Here is a 22,358-nt window from a genome sequence, read left to right on the forward strand (position 1 = left end):
GGGCAGAAGTCTGTGAATGCCATTATAGCTAAGACTCTCCCATTCTGGCCAGGAAAGGAAGCCGGAAGGACTTGGACTCACTGATTTGTGCTGACACCCATTCAGCCCTGCGGTTGGAACCCTTTAATGTGCTTTTCAGTGAGCTAGTGTTTCAGAACCTCATGACAGGGCAGGCTGATTTCTCAGATGCATACTTCTCTGACCTCTGGCTTCCCCTAGCTCACTGAGGCTCATTCTGCCTGTTGATGAGGCTCTCCTGGCAGATTTGATACTGGAACCAAGAGGGCAGAAGAATCAGCGGTTAAGCTGGTACAGGGCTCAAAGATAAATAAGAAGACACTCAGCAGAGCGTAACTTTGAGGCAGGCACACAACCACTTGGGTCAGTGTAGCATTTGGGGCATGTGGGTTTGTGTTTGGAATTTGAGAGGAAGCCCTCTGATGATCCAGCAGCCTTTGTGCTCCAGTGACATGCTAATTTTTTTTTCCTGATATTGGGATTGCGTTCCCTTGACTATTGCAACAGAGAAACTGAAATGGGAATCATTTCCTGTGGGTGCACTGATGTGCACAGTGGGCGGAACCGGGAAGGCAAGTCAGAGGCATTTTTCTCATTTCTGAATCCATGAGTCTGGCTTTTCCCTTAGGGTATTTGGGCCAATTGTTATAGTGTGTCCCACTGTGTAAATTGAAGGTTTAGCCAAGTCTGGCTGAATGGTTTAGTCTTGCAAAAACTAAAGCACTTTGTTTTTAAAAAAGGAAAAAAAAGGTTTAACTTTTTTTATTTTTAACATGGCATTATTGGACTAAATGATGTTAGGCATGTTAACAGAGTAAAAGGGAGAACTTTTTTCTGCAGTTTGGCAGGCCTGTCACTTCACAGGTGTATCACCGTCCAAATGAGGGATGCCAGATAAGACATCATTCAGCCTCCCGGAGGGGTGGGGGAGCAGGTGTGGCACAATACAGTCATTGTTCATTGTCTTCCTGCTTACAGTATTGTAAAACCTGCACTGCATTAAAAATCCTATTAATAGAACATTGGATTAGGAAGAATACTTAGGCTTCTCCCTCCTTCCATCAGTTTTAAAAGGAATTTAGAAAAATCACTATTTCTTGTATGTATGAGTGGGGGAGGGAAAGAAGGAAGAAAAGAGAGACTGACTTTGTCTTTGAAATACAGAAGAGAACATCTTGCAGTGAGGAATGAGAATCTAAAAAGATAACCAGGCTTCTTGTAAGAAAACTTTCATAGACAGTTATTCAGCAGGCAGATTTTTAATTTTCATGTTTCCAACTTGTTTAGTCTGTGGGGACTTTGATTTCTGGAAGCCCACTGGGATCGCTGCTAAACCTTACATACTTTTTTTGTTGTGTCAAATTCAGTTTAACTACCAGAAAGTTCTTTTTGGCATTTTTTTTTTTCTCTGTCATGTTTTCTGTCCAATGAGAGGAGAAGACTGGGATAGCCAAGGCAAATGCTGCTCAAATTATTGTGCCCAAGAGGAGAGATTTGGCCCTGTGATACTGCAGGGGGACTGTTGAGAAAGAGTAACAGGGACATATTGGGAAGTGTGCAGCCTGGGCTTCCCAACTGATGTCTTAGCTAATTTGAAATGTTGTGATTAGACCTTCCCTTATTCACGTTGCAGAATGAATATGCTGACAGCCATATGCATGTGATTTTAGGATTATTAAGTGTAATGGAATGTCCAAACCATCACTCAGTTTTACATAACAACCTTCAAGAACTAGAATGCTTGGGAAACATGGCTGTCCCAGTTAAGTTGAGGTTTTATCTGAAACTCATTTTGCTTTCAAACATGTTGGAAATGTTCCTAAAAATGCCTGAGTGTGCTTTGGGGGTGTGCTTGGTGAGTATGCTTTCCTACCCTTGAGTGTTTGAGACTTGTTTTCATTATGTTAGGGGCTTATGATAAAGTCTTCATTTTCAGATCTTTATGTAGAAGATACATATAATTGAGCAGATTTTGAGGTTTCACTCAAATCTTGTTTGTATTTAAGAATACTTTTTCTCATTCATTATTCTGATTAATTTTTCTTTTAAAACTGGCAACATTTTGGAGGTAGTTTATGGTTTTGCAAGTTAGAATATGGGTCATTCCTCTAAATAGAAACAGTGTTTTTGGTCTTGATGGGTCTGTGAATTAGGTGAAACTAGTTTTGTCTTTCTCCTTCTACTTCTAGGGGAAAGTCTTTACCTTTCCCCCCCTGCACACTCCTCCCACCCCACCCTTCCAAGCTTGATCTCAGCAAATTCATTGACTTCCAGAATTCATTTATATGACTTTAATCTTAAGTCATCTTTATGAAAATGACTTATCTTTAACTTACTACCTGTTTCAGGAATAGTTGCAGGCAGAGCTTTTTTCTTATTTTTCTTGGTATGAAAGGCTTTGTATCCTGCTAAAGGAATTTCAGGATTTATAGTTATAAGTAGCTATATTTTTAGTCATGAGCTTTGCTATGGTTTGAAAGTGTCCGCCAAATTTCATGTGTTGGAAACTTAATCCCCAAATCCATGTGTTGGTTGCATTTGGAGGTGGGGCCTGTGGGATGTAATAAGGGTTAAATAAGGTCATCAGGGGGGTTCCCATTGATGTTACAGGTGGCTTTATAAGAAGAGAGACCTGAGCTAGCATGCTCTTGCTCTCTCACCGTATGATGCTCTCTACTATGTTATGACATAGCAGGAAGGCCCTCGCCAGATGCAGACTCTTGAGTTCGAACTTTTCAGCCTCCAGAACTGTAAGAAATACATTTCTTTTTCAGGACCCATAAGACAGAGCAAAAAAGAAAAAGAAAAAAAATTAAAAAAAAGAAAAAATTTTAAAAAATTCTTTTGAAAAATAAATTACACAGTCTGTGATACTGTGTTATAGCAACAGAAAATGAACTAAGGCGGGTTCCCAGAACCTTTATAATCACATCAGCTTGTTAACTGCTGTTCCACTTGTAAGCAGCACCCCCTCAGGCCAGATATTACTGGCATAAGTGGAAAACCTAGGCACCTGAAAGTTTCTGACAGCCTTTCAGAAAGTTCCAGAAAGGAGTGCCTTTGTTTTCCTCACTAAGTGAGAGATTAAAAAAGAAAATCAGTAAAAGTCACTTCCCCTAATGCCTACAGTTGTCATCCTGGAATCGCACTTTTATTGAATCCAATTCAGCAAACATTTATCAAAGACCAGCTGTGTATAGTTAAAACCACTACACGGGCTGGGCGCGGTGGCTCATGCCTGTAATCCCAGCACTTTGGGAGGCCGAGGTGGGTGGATCACCTGAGGTCGGGAGTTTGAGACCAGTCTGGACAACATGGTAAAACCCTGTGTCTACTAAAAATACAAAATTATCTGGGCATGGTGGCACATGCCTGTAATCCCAGCTAATTGGGAGGCTGAGGCAGGGGAATCACTTGAACCCAGGAGGTGGAGGTTGAGGTGAGCTGAGATCGTGCTATTGCACTCCAGCCTGGGAAACAGAGACTCCGTCTCAAAAACAAAACAACACAAAAAAAACCACTACACAAGCTGTAGAAAAGCCCATTTGTTTCTCTTCTAAAGTACATAATGGGGCTGGGCACGGTGGCTCACACCTGTAATTTCCACACTTTGGGAGGCCAAGGCAGGCACATCACCTGAGGTCAGGAGTTTGAAACCAGCCTGGCCAACATGGTGAAACCTCGTCTCTACTAAAAATAGAAAAATTAGCTGGGCATAATGGCGCATGCCTGTAATCCCAGCTACTCCGGAGGCTGAGGCATGAGAATTGCCTGAACCTGGGAGGTGGAGGTTGCAGTGAGCTGAGATTGCACCACTGCACCCCAGCCTGGGCGACAGAGTGAGACTCTGTCTCCAAAACAAAGAAAGAAAAGAAAGAAAGAAAGCACACAGTGGGTGAAGAAACTACTCACTACTCAGGTAGTGAGTACCTGACCAATGTAGAATGACTTTTAAAATTCCAGACTTGGGAGCATTTCTCAGGATGCCAGTAGGTATTAAAAATTATTTTTGACCAAGTAAATTTGGAGAAAGATGGTTAAGTGAAGTTGGATAGGGATTTTCTTTTTTATCGGTGCTTCCAAAGGGGGATGGTATATGCAGCATTTCCCAAATTTATTTGACCAGGGACCATGTATTTATTCATTTAGGAGCAGCTCAGAGGATTAGTGTTCCATGGAGAACACTGTGACAAAGGCTGTTCTACACCACGGAAGATTTTTTTTCCTCTCGCTCTTTTAGAGGGCTCTTTTATTTTGGTGCATACATGTTTATTATTCAGAGCCAGCAAACTCTGTAACTTTCTCCATTGGTTATATAAAAAGTGTTTGCATTTTCCTTGGATATTTGTGAGGTTTTGAAGGGCCGGGATAATGACCATTGAGTGAGCTCTTACTTGGTGCCAGCTACATTGCTGAGCATTTCCTCTAGAATCTCATTAGTGGGAAGTACGAATTAGCAGTTCTGCTTTTTAGGTGAGAGGATAACTTGACCAATATGCAATTTATGCATCATTTCCAACATGCCAGACATTTTAAGGTGAAGAGATTTTAAAAATCATGTATAGTTTTCTATATAGATTCATATATAATTGTAAGAAGTTACACAGAATGATTGTGTCCCTTTCACCCAATTTCTCCCAATGGTAACGTGTGCATAACAGTATTACAGTATCACAATCAGGCAATTAACACTGATTCAGTGATCAACACTTTAACACTTTTTAGATTTTTTTCTTCCTTTCTTCTCTTCTCTTCTCTCTGGTTTCTTTCTTTTTTTGAGACAGGGTCTCGCTCTGTTGCCCAGGCTGGACTACAGTAGCAATATCATGGTTCAGCACAGCCTTGACCTCCTGGGCTCAAGCGATCCTCCCTCCTCAGCCTCCCATGTAGCTAGCTATGACCACAGGCATGCACTACCATACCCATAATTTTAAAAAAAAATGTGTAGAGATGGGGTCTCACTATGTTGCCTCGGCTGGTCTTGAATTCCTGGGCTCAAGTGACACTCCTGCCTGGCCTCCCAGAGTGTTGGGATTACAGACATGAGCCACCATGCCCTGCCATTTTTTAGATTTCATAGGTTTTACACACATTTTTTGTGTGTGTGTACATTTAGTTCTATGCAGTTTTTCACATGTGAAAATTTGTGTGACCACCACCGCAGTTAAGATACAGAACAGTTCCATCACAAGGATCCCAAATGGTATGCCTTTATAACCATAGCCAACTCTCTCCTTCTCTGTAATTTTGTCATTTTAAGTAGTCTCTATAAATGGAACTATACAACATGTAACCTTTTGAGATTGGCTTTTTAACATCCTAGCTGCTTTTAATCCACTGTTGCAAATTTTTACAGCAATCCTATATGGATTCTTTTTTTTTCTTTTTTTTCTTTCTTTCTTTTTTTTTTTTTTTATTTTTTGAGACAGAGTTTCTGTCTTGTCGCCCAGGCCGGAGTGCAGTTGCGTGATCTTGGCTCACTGTGACCTCCATCTCCCGGGTTCAAATGATTCTCCTGCCTCAGCTTCCTGAGTAGCTGGTGTTACAAGTGCCCGCCACCACACCCGGCTAATTTTTTGTATTTTTAGTAGAGATGGGGTTTCGCCATGTTGGCCAGGCTTGTCTTGAACTCCTGAGCTCAGGTGATCCATCTGCCTCGGCCTCCCAAAGTGCTGGGGTGAATTCCTTTAAGGCGATGAGGAAGTGAAACCCCGGAAGAGTACAGTGTCATGCCCAAAGCTGTACTATTAGTGGACCAGGAAGCGAGGAGGGGCCCAAGCATCCCTGATTCTCAGCCTTGACTCCTTTCACTCAGCGTTGGCCTTTCTCTATCTGGATTCCCAGTGTTCACATTCTGTTTCTACCGACACAGTTCTCCTTTTCTCTTCCTCTATACTCAAAATAAAGTCTCTCTTGTTTTTATAAATCTTAAATTTTAAAAAAGAAGCTTGGATCACATTATTATTTTGGAAGTGCAGAGATTGGATATTTTTTCCGTCCAGCTCTATTTTGGTCTTGTTACCATTTTCAATGTTTTCTGTGCTGAGTTGCTTCACCACCTTGATGCTGCCACAAATGATGAGGACGGTTGTAGTAGAGAGAATAAAGGTGGAGATTCTTGCACATCATTTCTTGAATCCATGTATAGGCATCTTTGGCTTGCAGCCCATCTGAGTGCTGTATTCAGCCTACTAGCTCTGGTTGCTCTGGTGCTAAACATATTCCCAGCGCCTTTGGGACTTAACTCACTACAGGCAAGAAGCTGTCAGTGCACTGAGGGATGGTGGGAAAGCAAAATGCATACATTTCTATTTATCACAGTAGTGCCAGATGCTGTATATTTAAGAAAAAAAACTTCCAGTATTGGAGAAGAATTGCTGTCCACCCCCCTCACTTTTTTTTTTTTTTTTTTTTTTAAAACAGGGTCTGGCTCTGTCACCCAGACTGGAGTGTTTTGATGCAATCTCAGCCCACTGCAACCTTCACTTCCCGGGCTCAAGTGATTCTCCTGCCTCAACCTCCTGAGTAGCTGGGACTATAGGCATGTGCCACTGTACCTGGCTCATTTTCTTTTTTAGTAGAGATGGGGTTTTGCCATGTTGCCTAGGATGGCCTCGAACTCTTGAGTTCAAGCGATCCGCCTGTTTTGGCATTCCAAAATGCTAGGATTACAGGTGTACAAGTGTGAGCCACCATGCCTGACCATAAGCCTTTTGAAAGCTGTACTTTTGAAATGTATGTGGGATGTAGTATTTAAGAAGATTAGGAAACAGCAAAATATGTAGATTTTTGTTGATCATTGAATCGCCTAGACATTCTCTTCTTTCAGTGTCCATTTACGTATGTATGTATTGTGTATTTAGAGATAGTGTCTTGCTCTGTTGCTCAGGCTGGAGTACAGTGGCACTATCACAGCTCACTGGAACCTCGAACTGGGTTCACAAGCAGTCCTCCCATTTCAGCCTCCCAAATAGCTAGGATTACAAGTGTGTACTACCATGCCTGGCTAATTAAAAAAAAAAATTTGTAGAGATGTGGTCTCACTGTGTTGCCCAGGCTGATCTTAAACTCCTAGCCTCAAGCAGTCCTTCCATCTGGGCCTCTCAAAGTGCTGGGATTACAGGCATGAGCCACCATACGTGGCCTTTCAGTGTCTTTGAACTAGCTGTTCCCTCTGCCTGGAAAACTTTCCTAAGATTTCCATGCAGTTTGGGGCACTTCCTCACCTTCTTCAAATCTCTGTACAATGTTACCTTTTTTCTGTGTCTGTGCCTGACATTTAAAATTGTAACACCTCACCCTCACCCTGTTCTGCTTTATTTTTCTCCATCACACTTTGATCAGCTTTGAACATGCCCCTATGTCTTCGTTATGTATCTATGCATTGTTTTCTCTTTCCTAGAATGTAAACCTCCTGAAGGCAGGGGTTTTTGCCTATTTTGCTCACTGCTGTATATCCAACCTTTTAGAATAGTGCCTGGCACATACTAGATCTCATTATACATTATACAAATAAATGAAAGTTTTCAAGATTAAAGATTTGTATGAATTAAGTTAAGCAACAGCACCCTCTTACAGGACACAAGAGAATAATCGTGTCTGTACAGGTTGGCCCCTGGTAAGATGCTCATTTAAAAATGGTTGTGTCAGTTTAATATAAGTGTGTTCTTTTCTTGCCTACTTAAAATGTATTTATAACTATGACTTTTCTTTTGGAAAATGATTGACTTTGGGGGAGCTCTTTCAGAGGTAAAGGAAGTTAACTAGCAGATCTAGGTAACTGAACCTTGCGTACTATTCTAGAAATGTTTATACTTCTGCCAAATTGAAGCATGAGTTCAGTGTTTGCATAACCACCTGTGCAGTTACTCATAGTAGCATTCCAGTATGCATTTGCTGAACTATACTCTTCAATTTTGCAATAAAAGTATTTTCACATGTTGGCTGCTACCGTGAAAATTGGTTTCTCTCAAATGTTCGGAAAGCTTGTGCTGCAGTTTTGATGTGGGGGGTGTGGCCTAGTGCTGCATAACATTTACTTTTTTGGTAGAAGGGGGATCCGTGATGTAAACTTTTGGTTTCAATTTCTCTATTTGGAGCTCTTTTCGTTAGTGCTAAGAATTCTGAGGGTATCCCTATAGATGCTGGTTAAAAAACAAACAAAGCAATGTTGTCATTGACAGTTTGGTCAAGTGGGATGTAAGCTGCTGAGTGGGGTGAAGACCTGGTCTCCTTGGGGCTGATTTGGGGTTTGGGAGTGGTTTGGAGGGTGGCTACCATTGAGGAGCAGGAAGTGGGGGTTGCTGCTGTGTCTGGAAGGACCTCCTAGGGGAGAGCTAGCAAACCAACATCACCTGTGCCCCCAGAACACTCAGCTGTGTGTGATGTGGCTGTGTGTGTCCTTGCTGGTACTCAGTCCTGTTAAGGCTTGAAGAGGAAGGTAAGGAGGGTAAGACTTGGAGAGGGAAGAGTTAAGGAGGGAGAATATTAATGCAGTAAGGAAGTAATTCATATTTTGAGACAGGTTCCCATGTGTGAACACTTGACTTCCAAACAGCCCACACTTGGCTTCATTATCTACAGACCACCTCTCCTGTGCTGCATTCAGACTCTCCCCCAAACCCCGACGGAGCCTCGGTCTGTCGCCTAGGCTGGAGTGCAGTGGCATGATCTCGGCTCACTGCAGCTGCTGCCTCCCAGGTTCAAATGATTTTCCTGCCTCAGTCTCCCGAATAGCTGGGATTACAGGCACATGCCACCATACCCAGCTGATTTTTGTATTTTTAGTAGAAATGAGGTTTCCCCATGTTGGCCAGGCTGGTCACAAACTCCTGACCTCAAGTGATCTGCCTGCCTTGACCTCCCAAAGTGTTGGGATTACAGGCGTGAGCCACCGCACCCGGCTGCATTCAGACCTTTCCACGTCAGCTGAACTATCAGTAAAATTCTGAGCACAACTCTGAGAGAAATTCAGAGTTCAAATCAGTTAGTATGCCAGAAGCAGAGAACCCTGATCCTTACTGGAGTTGACTAGGACACCTTCTCTTTATTAGTTAAAGGTATGGCTAAATTTAAATAACTAATAGAGGTCAGACACGACTTACTTAGTTTCTGAGAGTAGTTGTTAGCTGTCCTTTTCCCAAGGGAAATAAGCTAAGCTGAATTACTTAAATCACACTTTTTCCATTTCTTAAAATGATTTCCATTTCCCTGCCCTAGGAAAAGTAGGTGGCTGCAGAGAGGTTGTGACAGAATTATAAAGCTATTTGAGTTAAATTAGCCCAGTACATCACTCTTAGAGCACATTGAACAGACAGCTAACACCTCCTAATAAGCACCAGCTACATACAGATCAATGTTTTCAAATGAAACCAAAGACATACATTCAATTTAGGGAGACAAAACAGACATTACTCAGGAATCTCATAGAACCCCAGATGATTATGATATAACCAATAACATAAGACCCACCTGATTGGCAGTTCTGTGAATCTCCCCAAAATCTCTACTAAAATGGTTAAGTCCTGTACTCTTTACTCTGGAGTCCTCTTGTTTACCTTTCAGAAATGGTTGAAATATTTAGATGTGGAATTAATGAGATTTTACCTGTCTACACTCTTGCTTTATGTATTTTAATGTGATAAATGGCCTCATGTATGTATATTCTTCCTTGTCGCAGACTCATGTTTTTTGAGTAAAATGTTTAATTGGTCAAAATGTGTTGTATTGATCAGTATGTTATATAGAATGATGTACTTATTGATTTACTGTAAATAATTACAGTGGAGCAACTCTGTTAGGAGGGTTTGTTTTTGCCATTTTAGCAAGGAAAATTTGCCAGTTATTTTGGCTGAATTTAAAACTCCTTACAAGATTAGATCACATGTCTATTTCTGCTGTAATAGAGGAGTGTAAGTAACTAAGTTTATCTGAACTTTTAGGAGTCTCCTTTTAGGCTCAAATTAGTTAGTCTGGTGTCTATACAGGGCCTTTGTTAAAGACTGGATTTAAATATTGGGTGGATCTGTCTTGGATCCTGTTCTAGGGAATGCTTCTTGGAAGTCCCAGACGGGGAACTCATCATAACCTGGTTTTACCCCGTAGCATGGCCCTGTGCCATCGACACCATTAGAGCAAGGCTCAGTGTCTCGAGCTTTAGTTTCATTCTCAACCCATTGATCGCTCTTGCAGTCAGCTTAACAGTTGAATGCAATGCTGTATTTTGATTTTTTTTTTTTTTTAAAGCTAGTCCAGAAATTACCACAGCTGCTTCTCAGTTAATCAGATGCTTAAGACTCCCGTTTCCACATTGCTTGGCTGCTACATTTTTATAACACCACAGCTGTCTGGATCTAGCTTGTGCCCCTCGCCCCCTTACCCCTTTCCATCTGCCACCTCTCACCACTTCCTCACTTGCTATGTATCGAGGTGGCAAATTCCCAAGTAAACTGCTGACTTTCCTCCCCTGCAGGAAGGCTGGGCCTTTGGTTCACAGTAGCCTCTTTGACCAGAACTCTCGTAGGCTAGGAACCAACCCTGGAGTACTGCTGCTCTCAGAAGTGCCCACATTTGCCTCTGGAGCTTCCTTTGTGTGTTTGGGTGTTGAATTTTCCCCTTGACTTGGAAACTTTTGCAAAGAAACTGAAAGGTGCTTTCAGATTAAGCAGCCGTGGCTCCCCCTCCCAGCCACCCTCTTTGTTTTTAAAGCTCAAAGTCTTATTTGAAGTGAGGAGAGAAGGTAGGTAGGTTGCAGTCCAGGTTTTCCTGTTTGTGAATGACGTTGCTTACCTTGGCTGATTCCTTTTCCTAATGACGGTGCTTCTACTCTTGGCCTTTTGCCATGTGTGTACCATCCACTGGGAGCTGTTTTCCCTTGTCCTTTAAAGCGTATCCGACTCTATCTCCAGTGCTCTTCTAGCAAGCTGTTACAGTAAGCATAAAAACAAGCGCATTAAACTAGGAATAAAATGCCAAGTTTCTATCTCCTTGCCAACCTCATTAGAAAACAGTGATAAAGTATGTATGCATATAATTACAGTAATGAAACATTTGAAACCAGCTCAATAGGGAACCTTCTTAATGCTTTTATGAGTGTGATATTTTCATTTCACAACTGGACTCTGGGTGGCTTCTGTTTTATTCAAGACCTTCATCTTTATGGGGGTAGGAGGGGGAAGGTGTTCCTTTTGACCACAGCACAAAGCATCTGCAAGAGTAGCTTTATTACACATGTATTAGCAGGGAACAGAGCAACCTTTCCATCACTGTGTTTATTTTTGAGGGTGTGTAGCCAGTTGTCAAATATAAAGACATGAATGGCCTGGCTAGTAAAGAAGACGTGGAAAATAATCGTAAACTGCCTGCCATGATGTGCTTGCTCTTAGGAGCAAAGGACAGGAATATTTTGTCTTTTGTACTGCACCGACGGAGTCATACAGCCCCTGCATTTGTGTGGGATGATAGAATAGCACTATGGGGTTTGTCTGCCTCGTAGCTCTTCCACCCTGAGAGCTGTTCTCACTTAGGAAGTGGAAAGTCTAAAGGACCAACTGTAGGTTGAACCAGGAGTTTCATTCACTAAACAGATTTTTTTTTTTAGTTGATACATATATATGTAAAATTTCAATAGCTTTTGAGGTACAAATGGTTTTTGGTTACATGGACAAATTGTATAGTGGTGAAGTCTGCGATTTTAGTGCACCCATCATCTGTGTATATTGTACCCAATATGTAGCTTTTTTTTTATCCCTCATCTCTCTCCTCCCCTCCCCTCTTCTGAGTCACCAAAGTTCGTTAAATGACTCTGTATGCTTTTGTGTACCCATAGTTTAGCTCCCACTTATAAGTGAGAACATACGGTATTTGGTTTTCCATTCCTGAGTTACTTCACGTAGAATAATGGCCTCCAGCTCGGTCCAAATTGCTGTGAAAGATATTTCATTCTGTTTTATGTCTGAGTAGTATTCCATAGTGTATATAGACCACATTATCCATTCATCAGTTGATGGGCACTTAGGTTGGTTCTGTATCTTTGCAATTGTGAATGGTGCTGTGATGTGTGCACGTGTCTTTTTGATAGAATGACCTCTTTTCCTTTTAGTAGATGCCCAGTAGTGAGATTGCTGGATGGAATGGTATCTTTACTTTCAGTTCTTTAAGGAATCTTCCTGCTGTTTTCCGTAGAGGTTGTACTAATTTACATTCCCACCAGCAGTGTATAAGTAAGTGTTCTCTTTTTACCACATCCATGCCAACATCTATTGTATTTTACCTTTTTAGTAATGGCCATTCTGGCTGGGGTAAGGTGGTATCTTGTTGTGCTTTTAATTTGCATTTCGCTGATGATCAGTGATGTTGAACATTGTTTTGTATATTTGTTGGCCATTTGTATATCTTCTTTTGAGAAATGTCTGTTCATGTCATTTGCCCACTTTTTGATGGGATTATTTGTTTTTTTTTCTTGCTAATTTATTTGAGTTACTTGTAGATTGTGGGTATTAGTTCTTTGTAGGATGCATAGTTTGCAAATATTTTCTCCTACTCTGTGGGTCGTCTGTTTACTCTGATGATGATTTGCTGTTCAGAAGCTTTTTAGTTTAATTAGGTTCTATTTATTTATTTTTGTTTTTGTTGCATTTGCTTTTGGGGTCTTAGTCATAAATTCTTTACCTAGACCAATGTCCAGAAGTTTTTCCTAGGTTGTCTACTGTAATTGGTTTCAGCTCTTAGATGTAAGTCTTTGATCCATCTTGAGTTGATTTTTGTGTATGGTGAGAGATAGGGATCCAGTTTCATTCTTATACATGTGGCTATCCAGTTTTTTCAGCACCATTTGTTGAATAGGGTGTCCTTTCTCCAATTTATGTTTTTGTATACTTTGTCAAAGATCAATTGTGGTTGTAAGTATTTGGTTTTATTACTGTGTTCTCTGTTCTGTTACATTGGTCTATGTATCTACTTTTATACCTATACCGTGCTGTTTTGGTAACTATAACCTTGTAGTATAATTTGAAGTTAGGTAATGTGATGCCTTCATGTTTGTTCTTTTGGCTTAGGATTGTTTTGGCTATTCAGGTTCTTTTTGGTTCCATATGAATTTTTTTTTCTAATTCTGTGAAAAATGATGTTAGTATTTTGATAGAAGTTGCATTGAATCTCTAGATTGCTTTGGGTAGTATGGCCATTTTCATGAAATTGATTCTTCCAATTCATGAGGATGGGATATTTTTTCCATTTGTTTGTATTATCTTTGATTTCCTTCAGCAGTGTTTTGTCGTTCTTGAAGAGTTTTTTCACCTCCTTGTTAAGTATATTTCTAGGTAATTTATTTTATTTTTGCTGTTATTATAAAAGGGATTGAGTTCTTGATTTGATTCTGAATTTGATTGTTGTTGGTGTATGGCAGTGCTACTGATTTGTGTATATTGATTTTGTAACCTGAGACTTCACTGAGTTCATTTATCAAATCTAGGAGTCTTTTGGAGGTGTCTTTAGGGTTTTTTCTAGGTATATAATCATACCACTGGCAAACAGAGATAGTGTAATTTACTCTTTTCCAATTTGGATACCCTTTATTTTTCTCTCTTGCCTGATTGCTCTGACTAGGGCTCCTGGTGCTATGTTGAATAGAAGTAGTGAAAGTGGGCATCCTTGTCTTGTTCCAGTTCTGAAGGGCAATGGTTTCAACTTTTCCCTTTCAGTATGATGTTGGCTGTGAGTCTGTCATACATGGCTTTTCTTATTTTGAACTATATTCCTTCTATCCCTAGTTTGTTGAGAATTTTTATCATAAAGGGATGCTGGACTTTATCGAATGCTTTTTCTGCATCTATTTAGATGATCAATAGATTTTTGTTTTTTTAAAAAATTCTGTTTATATGATGTTTCACATTTATTGACTTGCATTTGTTAAATCATCCCTACATCCTGGATGAAACCCACTTGATCATGGTGAATTATCTTTTTGATGTGCTGTTGGATTCAGTTTGCTAGTATTTTGTTGAGGATTTTTACATCTTTGTTGATTCAAGGGTATTGTTCTGTAGTTTTCTTTGTCTTTTTTTTTCTGTTATATCCTTTCCTGGTTTTGGTATCAGGGTGATATTGGTGTCATAGAATGAGTTATAGAGGATGCCCTCTTTCTCAACCTTTTGGAATAGTTTCAGCAGATTGGTACCAATTTTTCTTTGAATGTCTGGTACAATTCAGCTGTGAATCTATCTGGCCCTCGGCTTTTTTTTTTTTTTTTTTGGCAATTTTAAAATTACTGATTCAGTCTTGCTACTTGTTGGTCTGTTCAGGATTTCTATTTCTTCCTGATTCAAGCTAGGAAGATTGTATGTTTCCAGGAATTTGTCCATTTCCTCTAGATTTTCTAGTTTGTTTGCATGGAGGTGTTCATAGTAGTCTTGAATGATCTTTTGTATTTCTGTTGGTTATAATGTCTCAATTTTCATCTCTCTCTCTCTCTCTTTCTTTTTTTTTATTTGACAGAGTCTCGCTTTGTCACCAGGCTGAAGTGCAGTGGTGCGATCATGGCTCACTGCAACCTCCATCTCCCTGGTTCAAGCGATTCTTCTGCCTCAGCCTTCCGAGTAGCTGGGATTACAGGCATGCGCCACCATGCCTGGCTAATTTTTTTGTATTTTTAGTAGACATGGGGTTTCACCATGTGGGCCAGAATGGTCTCGATCTCCTGACCTCGTGATCCGTCTGCCTCGGCCTCCCAAATGCTGGGATTACAGGCCTGAGCCACTGTGCCCGGCCTCCATTTTCATTTCTAATTGAGCTTACTTGAATCTTTTCCTGGTTAATCTAGCTAATCATCTATCGATTTTGTTTATCTTTTCAAAAAACCAAGCTTTCGTTTCCTTCATGTATTTTTTGTTTGTTTGTTTCAGTTTCATTTAGTTCTGCTCTAATGAAAAGGTCTTTGTTATTTCTTTCATTCTGCTAGCTTTGGGTTTGGTTTGTTCTTGTTTCTCTAGCTCCTTGAGGTATGATGTTAGATTGTCAGTTTGTGATCTTTCATACTTTTTGATGTAGGCATTTAGTGCTATAAAATTAACTCATAGCACTGCTCTTGCTGTATCCCAGAGGTTTTGATGATGTGTATCACTATTATTCATTTTGAAATATTTCTTAATATCCATCTTGATTTCATTGTTCACCTAAAAGTCATACAGGAGTAGGTTAATTTCTATGTATTTGTATAGTTTTGGGAATTCCTTTTGGAGATGATTTCTAGTTTTATTCCACTGTGGTCTGAGAAGATACTTGGTATGATTTTGATTTTTTAAAATTTATCAAGGCTTGTTTTGTGGCCTATCATGGTGTGTCTTGGAGAATGGTCCATGTTCTGATGAGAAGAACGTATATTTTACAGTTCTTGGGTGGGATATTCTGTGAATATATTAGGTCCATTTGTTCTAGAGTATAGTTTAAGGTTGATATTTCTTAGTTGACTTTCTTCCTTGATGATCTGTGTGGTGCTGTCAGTGGAGTATTGAAGTCTGCCACTATTATTGTGTTGCTATTTCTTTTCTTAGGTCGAGTAGTAATTGTTTTATGAATCTGGAGTTCAAGACTTAGGTGCTTGTATATCTAGGATTGTAATATCATCTTGTTCGATTGATCCTTTTATTATTATATAATGGCATTTTTTGTCTTTTTTTACTGTTGTTGTTTTAAAGTCTGTTTTATCTGATGTAGGCATAGCTTTTCCTGCTCACTTTTGGTTCTCATTTACATGGAATATCTTTTTCCACCTCTTTACCTGGAGTCTATAAGAATCCTTTCATGTTAGGTGATTCTCTTGAAGACAGCAGATATTCGATTTGTAACTTTTTATCCATTCTGCCAAAGTATACCTTTTAATTGGAGTATTTAATCTCAAGATGCAAGGTACTGTTCAGTTATGTTGATTGTTACATAGGTACTCAGTTTTCTTCATTGTGTTATTGTTGATAAGTCCTATAAGTTTTATGCTTTCTAGAGGTTCTATTCTGGTGCATATCAACCTTTTGATTCAAGATTAATAACTCCTTTTAGTATTTCTTGTAGGGTTGGTCTGGTAGTGACAGACCTCAGCATTTGCTTCTCTGAAAAAGACTCCTTCATTTGCAAAACTTAGTCTTGCTGGATAAAAAATGATTGGCTGACAGTTATTCTGTTTGAAGAGGCTAAAGATAGGACTCCAATCCCTTCTGGCTTGTAAGGTTTCTGCGGAGAAGTCTACTGTTAGTCTGGTATGTTTTCCCCTGTAGGTTACCTGATACTTTTGTCTCACTACTCTTAGAATTCTTTCCTTCATGTTTACTTTAGATAGCCTGATGACTGTATGCCTTGATGATGTCCTTTTAGCAGTGAATCTCCCAGGAATTATTTATGCTTCTTGCATTTGGTTACCTAAATCTCCAGCAAGGCCAGGGAAATTTTTCTCACCTATTTTCTCAAATAAGTTTCCCAAATTTTTTGCTTTCTCTTCTCCTTCAGTAACACCATTGATTCTAAGGCTTGACTGTTTTACATAATCTCATATTTCTTGGAGACTTTGTTCATTTCTTTTAATTCTTCTTTATTTTTGTCTGGGTTAATTTGAAAGGCTTATCTTCAAGCTCTGAAATTCTTTTTTCTACTTGTTCTAGTCTAGCATTAAAACTTTCTACTATATTTTGCAATTTCCTAAGTGTATCTTTAATTTCCAGAAGTTTGGATTGGTTTTTCTTCAGAATATCTATCTCTTTAGAAAATTTTTTGTTCATACTGTGAATTGTTTTTTCAATTTCTTTATGCTGATTTTTACCTCTGTCTTGTATTTCCTTGAATAGCTTTAATAGTCCACCTTTTGAATTCTTTATCTGGTATTTCAAAGATTTCATCTTGGTTTGGATCCATTGCAGAAGAGCTAGTGTGATCTTTTGGGGTTGTTATAGAACCGTGTTTTGTCATATTGCCAGAATTATTATTATTTTTTTTTGAGATGGAGTTTTGTTCTTGTCACCCAGGCTGGAGTGCAATGGCACGATCTTGGCTCACTGCAACCTCTGCCTCCCGGGTTCAAGGGATTCTGCTGCCTCAGCCTTGCGAGTAGCTGGGCTTATGGTGCCCACCACCATGCCCAGCTAATTTTTGTATTTTTAATAGAGATGGGGTTTCACCATGTTGGCCAGGCTGATCTCGAACTTCTTACCTCAGGTGATCTGTCTGCCTCAGCCTCCCAAAGTGCTGGGATTACAGGCATGAGCCACCGCATCTGGCTGCCAGAATTATTTTTCTAGTTCCCTCTAATTTGGGTAGGCTATTCTAATTATTCTTGAATTTATTTTTGATTTGACTTAAAAATTTTTTTTCTCCCTTGAGGATGTGACTTTATAGTTTATTGTAGCCTAATTCAGCTCTTGGTGCTTTCAGGGGTGAAGACTGTGTATGACTTCCTTGGTTATAGAGAGTCTTTGTATGACAGCTTTCTCAGATGCTGGTTGTAGTAGCATAGTGCTTGGTTTGTGAGCAGGTTCATTGTCTCCTGTGGGATTGGAATTGCAGAGGTCTCTTAAAGCTTATCTCATTGCACTTTTTAATTAATTAATTTTTTCTGCAGTATTTTATTTACTGAGTTGAACAGCTTAGGCTTCAGGCCAGTAGGAGAGATGTCCATGGGTAAAAATCAGTTGTGGCTAAAGCAGGTTGGTAAATGCAATACTCAGTGGTGGGCAGAGGTCCCAGCCTTGATAGAAGCAGCTGGGGCAGCTCTCAGTGAAATGCACGGAGGTCTTTTCAAGGGAAAGGGAAGAAGCCACCTCAGCTTCCCTGCTAGGCCAGCAGGAAAGTGATCCACCTTCCAATTACACTCCTGACCCAGAGTTCCAGCTATTCCGATTAGGCACCTCTTTTCATCTGCAGGAATGTTGATGTTCAACATAGAAAGGGATTGTGACTGTACCCCTCATCCAAGCTTGAACCTAGGGGACATGCATTCTCTGTGGATGCAGTTACCCTGAAGTATTCCAGAAAGGCTGTCTACAGGTGCATCCATGCTGAGTTCCCATGGGGGAAGCCTCAGCTATGTCGATAGTGGATGAAAAGGAGAAGAAATCATCTTCTCCAAGACCCTTCATGGGCACCAGGGCTGACTGGCTGTTGGGGTAGAGCCACAGACGTTTTCTGCTGAGCCAAGCATTGCAACTATGCCTCTGCTAAAAGAAACTTCCCAGAAACGGGAAGTTCTGGGACTTAAGGCCTGCCATCTTGTGTTTTTTGTTTCATGGAGTGCTCTCTTGATGTCATGCACTTCTTCTTCCCTTAGGAGTAGAAATCCCTGAAGTCCAGACTACTGTGAATGCAACTCTTATCTGGGTCTAGTTGCCTAGTGGGGCTGCCACACTCCAGGGTGGTGCTGGGGGATGTCTCCAAGGAATCCAGTGATGTGACCTGTCCTCAAGTATCCCAGCAGTGGGTACCAGCACCAGTTCTGATGGGGATGGCAGGGGCGTGCTGTGAGATTCCTTGGTCATGAAAAGCCTTAGTGTGTTGGTTTTCTCAAGTACTGGTTGTAGTAGTAGATGAACTGGTCACATGGGCAGACTCAGGATCTCTTGGTTAGCCAGGGTGTTGCAGGCAATAGTGATTGCTGAGGTCACACATGAGTTTTCTCCTTCCTGCATGTTGTGTTCTTCTGCCTGAAGATGCTAATCTCCTATGTCAGTTGGCCTCCAACCAGAAGGTGGTGCTTGCAAAAGAGTACCAGCTGTGGTGGTGGTAGGATTTGTGCTTTGCCTTATGTACCCAGGGGAAGTACTCTGGTGTCTCAGGCAATTGGTGGGGCTATAGAGCTCCCAAAAGTTTCTGTTCTTTGTATTAAGCTACCAGGGTAGGATTGAGGGGCAAAGCCAGGTGAGGGCTGGGTCAGGCAAGTCTGTGCTCTAGCTCTCCATATGTGGGCAAAAGTAGAGGTCCCAGTGGGGATCAGAAGGCAGTTCTCTGACTGCTGGGGTATATTCAAGGAAAAAGCACAGCTGCTTCTGCTGCACCAAAGAGTCTGCATGGAGAATGGGGAGTAGCAGGTAGCAGCAAGCCCTACGCAGCTTTCATGCACTTGGCAAGGCAGGTCTCATAGCCATAGTGTACCACTAGCAGCAGCTAGCTGGGTTTCAGACAGTTGGCACTCAGAACTCAAAACTACCCCAGGCCATTAGCCTTTGCATGGCCTTCAGGCCACATTTCTCTTGGTCTCCCTACACAGCAGGGGCACCCCTGTGCTCTCTTATGGCTGCAGCACACTTCCCACTTGCCCCTCAGTTCTGGCCAGGGAGCTTGTTCCCACTCATATCGTGAATCTCAGTTGAGCTTCTCTCAACCTGTGATTGCTGTCTGAGTTAGCTGGCTGACTTCCACAAGGTACCCTGTGAGGTAGGATCAGCAGTGGCTTCCCTCTGTCCTTGCTGGAGACTGGGAGTGCACTGAAAGCATGTCCAGTGCTACTCCTTCTCATATACTCCCCATGGCTCGCTGAATCAGCTTTAGTGCTGGGTAGGGTTGAGGGCTTCCCTTGTGGCCTGGATTGCCAGGTTCCCCAGTAGGAGTGCATATCCTAGAGGTAGTTTATCCTCCTCTCACACTCTAGGGACTTAGAGTTTTCCATCTGCCTCATAGTAAGTTCCTGGGTTTTTTCCTGAAAAAAAAAAAATTCACAGTGTGAATCTCTCCACACTATTTTGTCTTTCCAAGTGGTAGAGGCATGCTCACAGTGCCTCCAATCTACTCTCTTGGGGATAAAAAAAACCAGGGTTTATTGGGTACTTTTGGGGTGAGAGTTAGTGTACAATTTAGGGACATTATTCCTGGAACCAGACAGACCTTGGTCAGACTCCTGGCTCAGTCATTTTCTGGTTGTATGGACTACAGCAAATTTAAAACTTTTAAGTCTCGGTTTCCTCATCTGTAAAACTAAAATAATGGTGGTCACACATACCCATAAGATTATTTTGAGACTTAAATAAGATAATGCATACAAAGCATTTAGCACAAAGTTTGACTCAGTAGGTGCTATTTGGTGTTCATGCCATTATTAGCTTTGTATTAAAGAGGTATATATTGTTCTGTCTTCTAGGAGCTTACAGTCCAGTAGGGCCATAAGATACATATTGAGGAAAGAAAGGGGAATGTCAGCCTGCTGTGATGTGTTGGGAGAGACTTTCTTGAGGAGTTGGGATTGGGGCCACTGTGTTGTACAATGCCAGGGAACACCATTTACATCATCTTTGAGAATGGGTCCCTCTGGAGTAGTACAGTTGCACTGCTTGGAATTTTGAATGTGACCATGAAGGATGTGTAGAATTTGGATAGATGGAAGGAGGGGTTTGGGTTTGGTAGGAAAAAACAAGATTCTTTCAGAGGATGGTGAGACCTCTCAGCTGGCCAGAGAGCTTTTTGCATTGAGCAGAGGTAGTCAGGCTATGTGTCTTGAGGTGGCTCCAGGGCTTTGCTTCTTTCTGATCACTAAAAGGTGGATGGAATGAACCTTCTGGTGAAATGGGTACAGGTCAGGGTGAAATGCCTTTGATCTCTTCACATTATCTTCCTTGAGTCTCCTCAGGGGCCGGGATTGCTATATTTCCAAAAGGGCACTTTTCTGTGAATAGCCTTTTAGCCTGGTTAAGTAAACCAAAAGGCTCACTTGCTTTTTCTGCCATTTCTTTTTCTTTAACATTACTTGTAACTCATTTTGTTAAATACCACATTTACTCAATATGTGGAGTGATCAAGATGTTGTATGTGTGACCCTGTACCCTGGTTCTACTTTGTATAGCCTTACATTTCTTTTGAACTTCTTTATGCACTTTTTTTCTTTCCTTTTCTTACCTCTATGGAATTTATTCTGCTCTTTAAGGGCTCTCAAAGGCATAGTAGATCATGGCATAAATCAGGTGGCAAGAAAGGATTTTATCATTAGGCTTCTATTGTAAAGCTGTGTCTTTGGGAGATTTTAATTGTGAGGATGTAAATAAAGCCATATGGACCAAAAGTGACTAGCATATTTAATTATCTTGTAAATAACTTTAGCTTAGTAAATCTCCGATGTTATTTTAAAAACACAGTATTTTATTGGGTATTTAGTATTATATGATACTCTAAAGCAGAAGTCACCAAACTTTTACTCTAAAGGGCCAGACAGCAAATATTTTAGGCTTGCAGGCCGATTCTCTGTTGTGGATACTCAGTTCTGCCATGGTAGTGTGAAAGCAGCCATAGAAAGTATACAAACTGATGGATGTGGTTATTTTGCATTAAAACTTTATTTAAAGCAATAGACAGTGGGTCAGATTTGGCTCTCTGGAGTGGTTTGCTGACCCTTGCCCTCAAGGAAAGAGAAAGAGATTTTGTTGGGTTGGGAAGGTAAATGGAAAATTACAGGAATTATAAAATTTCCAGATAATGAACTCTACGAAAAACTAAAAAAAACTTATACCTCCTATTGTTTGAATTAGATTTCATGTTTGATATGAATTTGTAAATAAATTCCAAATATCTTTATCGATAGTTCTTCCTTTTTAAAATCTAAGGCCTTGGTTCACAACAAGCCTCTCTTTATTAATCAACCATTTATTGTTTTCTTTGCACCAGGCACTGTGTAGGTCATTGGAAATTTACAAATAACTTAGACACACATTTTTCCTTTAAGGAGCCACAGTCTAGACTGTGTACTCTTTTTTGCCAGATGTGGACTCATGCCTTGGACCACATGAAATATTTGCTCTAAAGTAGCAAGAAACCTTCATTGGAAAAGGGACTTTTTGAGGGTACACTCATCTTTTTTTCTCTTTCTACTGTATGTGTGTTTGGACTGCTATATTTTTGTTTCTCTTTATTTTTGTATTGTTAGAGAAAGTCTGCAAGAATTTATAAATGGTGAGAATATTTTGATAACTTAGTTGCCAGAATTCCTAGTCTTGATTCCAGAGGTTGTGTTTTCCTGCCCTTTAAAATTTTCACTTAGTCACCTTAATTCAGTTTTTGAATTTCTTTGAGTTCTGCCTATCAAATTATAAACAAGCACCACCAAATTGCAGAAGGTTATATCTTAATAGTATTGAAATAGGCAGTTATAAAAAATTGTGTCACCTAATTCTAACAGCTCTTCTAGAATGTTTTCCTTTAGACCTAAGCCATTCTGGCCCGTGCACATTGGGTGGGTCTGTGATCTGTTTCTACTCACAACACTTCTGACACAAATGGCTGGATTTTTTCCACACCAACAACCAATTCTTCGACTCTGACACTACCCAGAGTTAGCACAGACCCCACAGATTATGGGCTTAGACCCACAAGACTCTCCTCCACTT

The 22,358-nt window shown here is 40.6% G+C and overlaps 2 protein-coding genes across 17 annotated transcripts in view; one reads left to right on the forward strand and one right to left on the reverse strand.

Moving 5' to 3' along the window:
- Positions 1–22,358, reverse strand: part of CMAH (cytidine monophosphate-N-acetylneuraminic acid hydroxylase-like) — a 374,208-nt gene that overhangs the window by 279,071 nt on the left and 72,779 nt on the right. For both annotated transcript variants that reach the window (XM_055390396.2, XM_055390401.2), the window contains exon 2: positions 10,807–10,940. The gene's annotated coding sequence lies outside the window, so the exon portion shown is untranslated. The remainder of the gene's footprint in view (positions 1–10,806; positions 10,941–22,358) is intronic.
- The window catches only part of CARMIL1 (capping protein regulator and myosin 1 linker 1), a 342,528-nt gene that overhangs the window by 79,860 nt on the left and 240,310 nt on the right, over positions 1–22,358 (forward strand). For 5 of the 15 annotated variants that reach the window (XM_063707372.1, XM_063707373.1, XM_063707381.1 and 2 more), the window contains exon 1: positions 1,751–1,873. The exons of 9 other annotated variants lie outside the window; for them this stretch is intronic. In XM_063707372.1, coding sequence (XP_063563442.1) covers positions 1,769–1,873 — 105 coding nt within the window. In that variant the 5' untranslated portion in view covers positions 1,751–1,768. Of the gene's footprint in view, positions 1–1,746; positions 1,874–22,358 lie in introns of those variants that run through there. One more of the 15 variants, XM_063707382.1, reaches the window with a different exon arrangement.

The sequence above is a fragment of the Gorilla gorilla genome, chromosome 5 (genome assembly GCF_029281585.2).
Source record: "Gorilla gorilla gorilla isolate KB3781 chromosome 5, NHGRI_mGorGor1-v2.1_pri, whole genome shotgun sequence".
NCBI classification, from domain to species: Eukaryota; Metazoa; Chordata; class Mammalia; order Primates; family Hominidae; genus Gorilla; species Gorilla gorilla.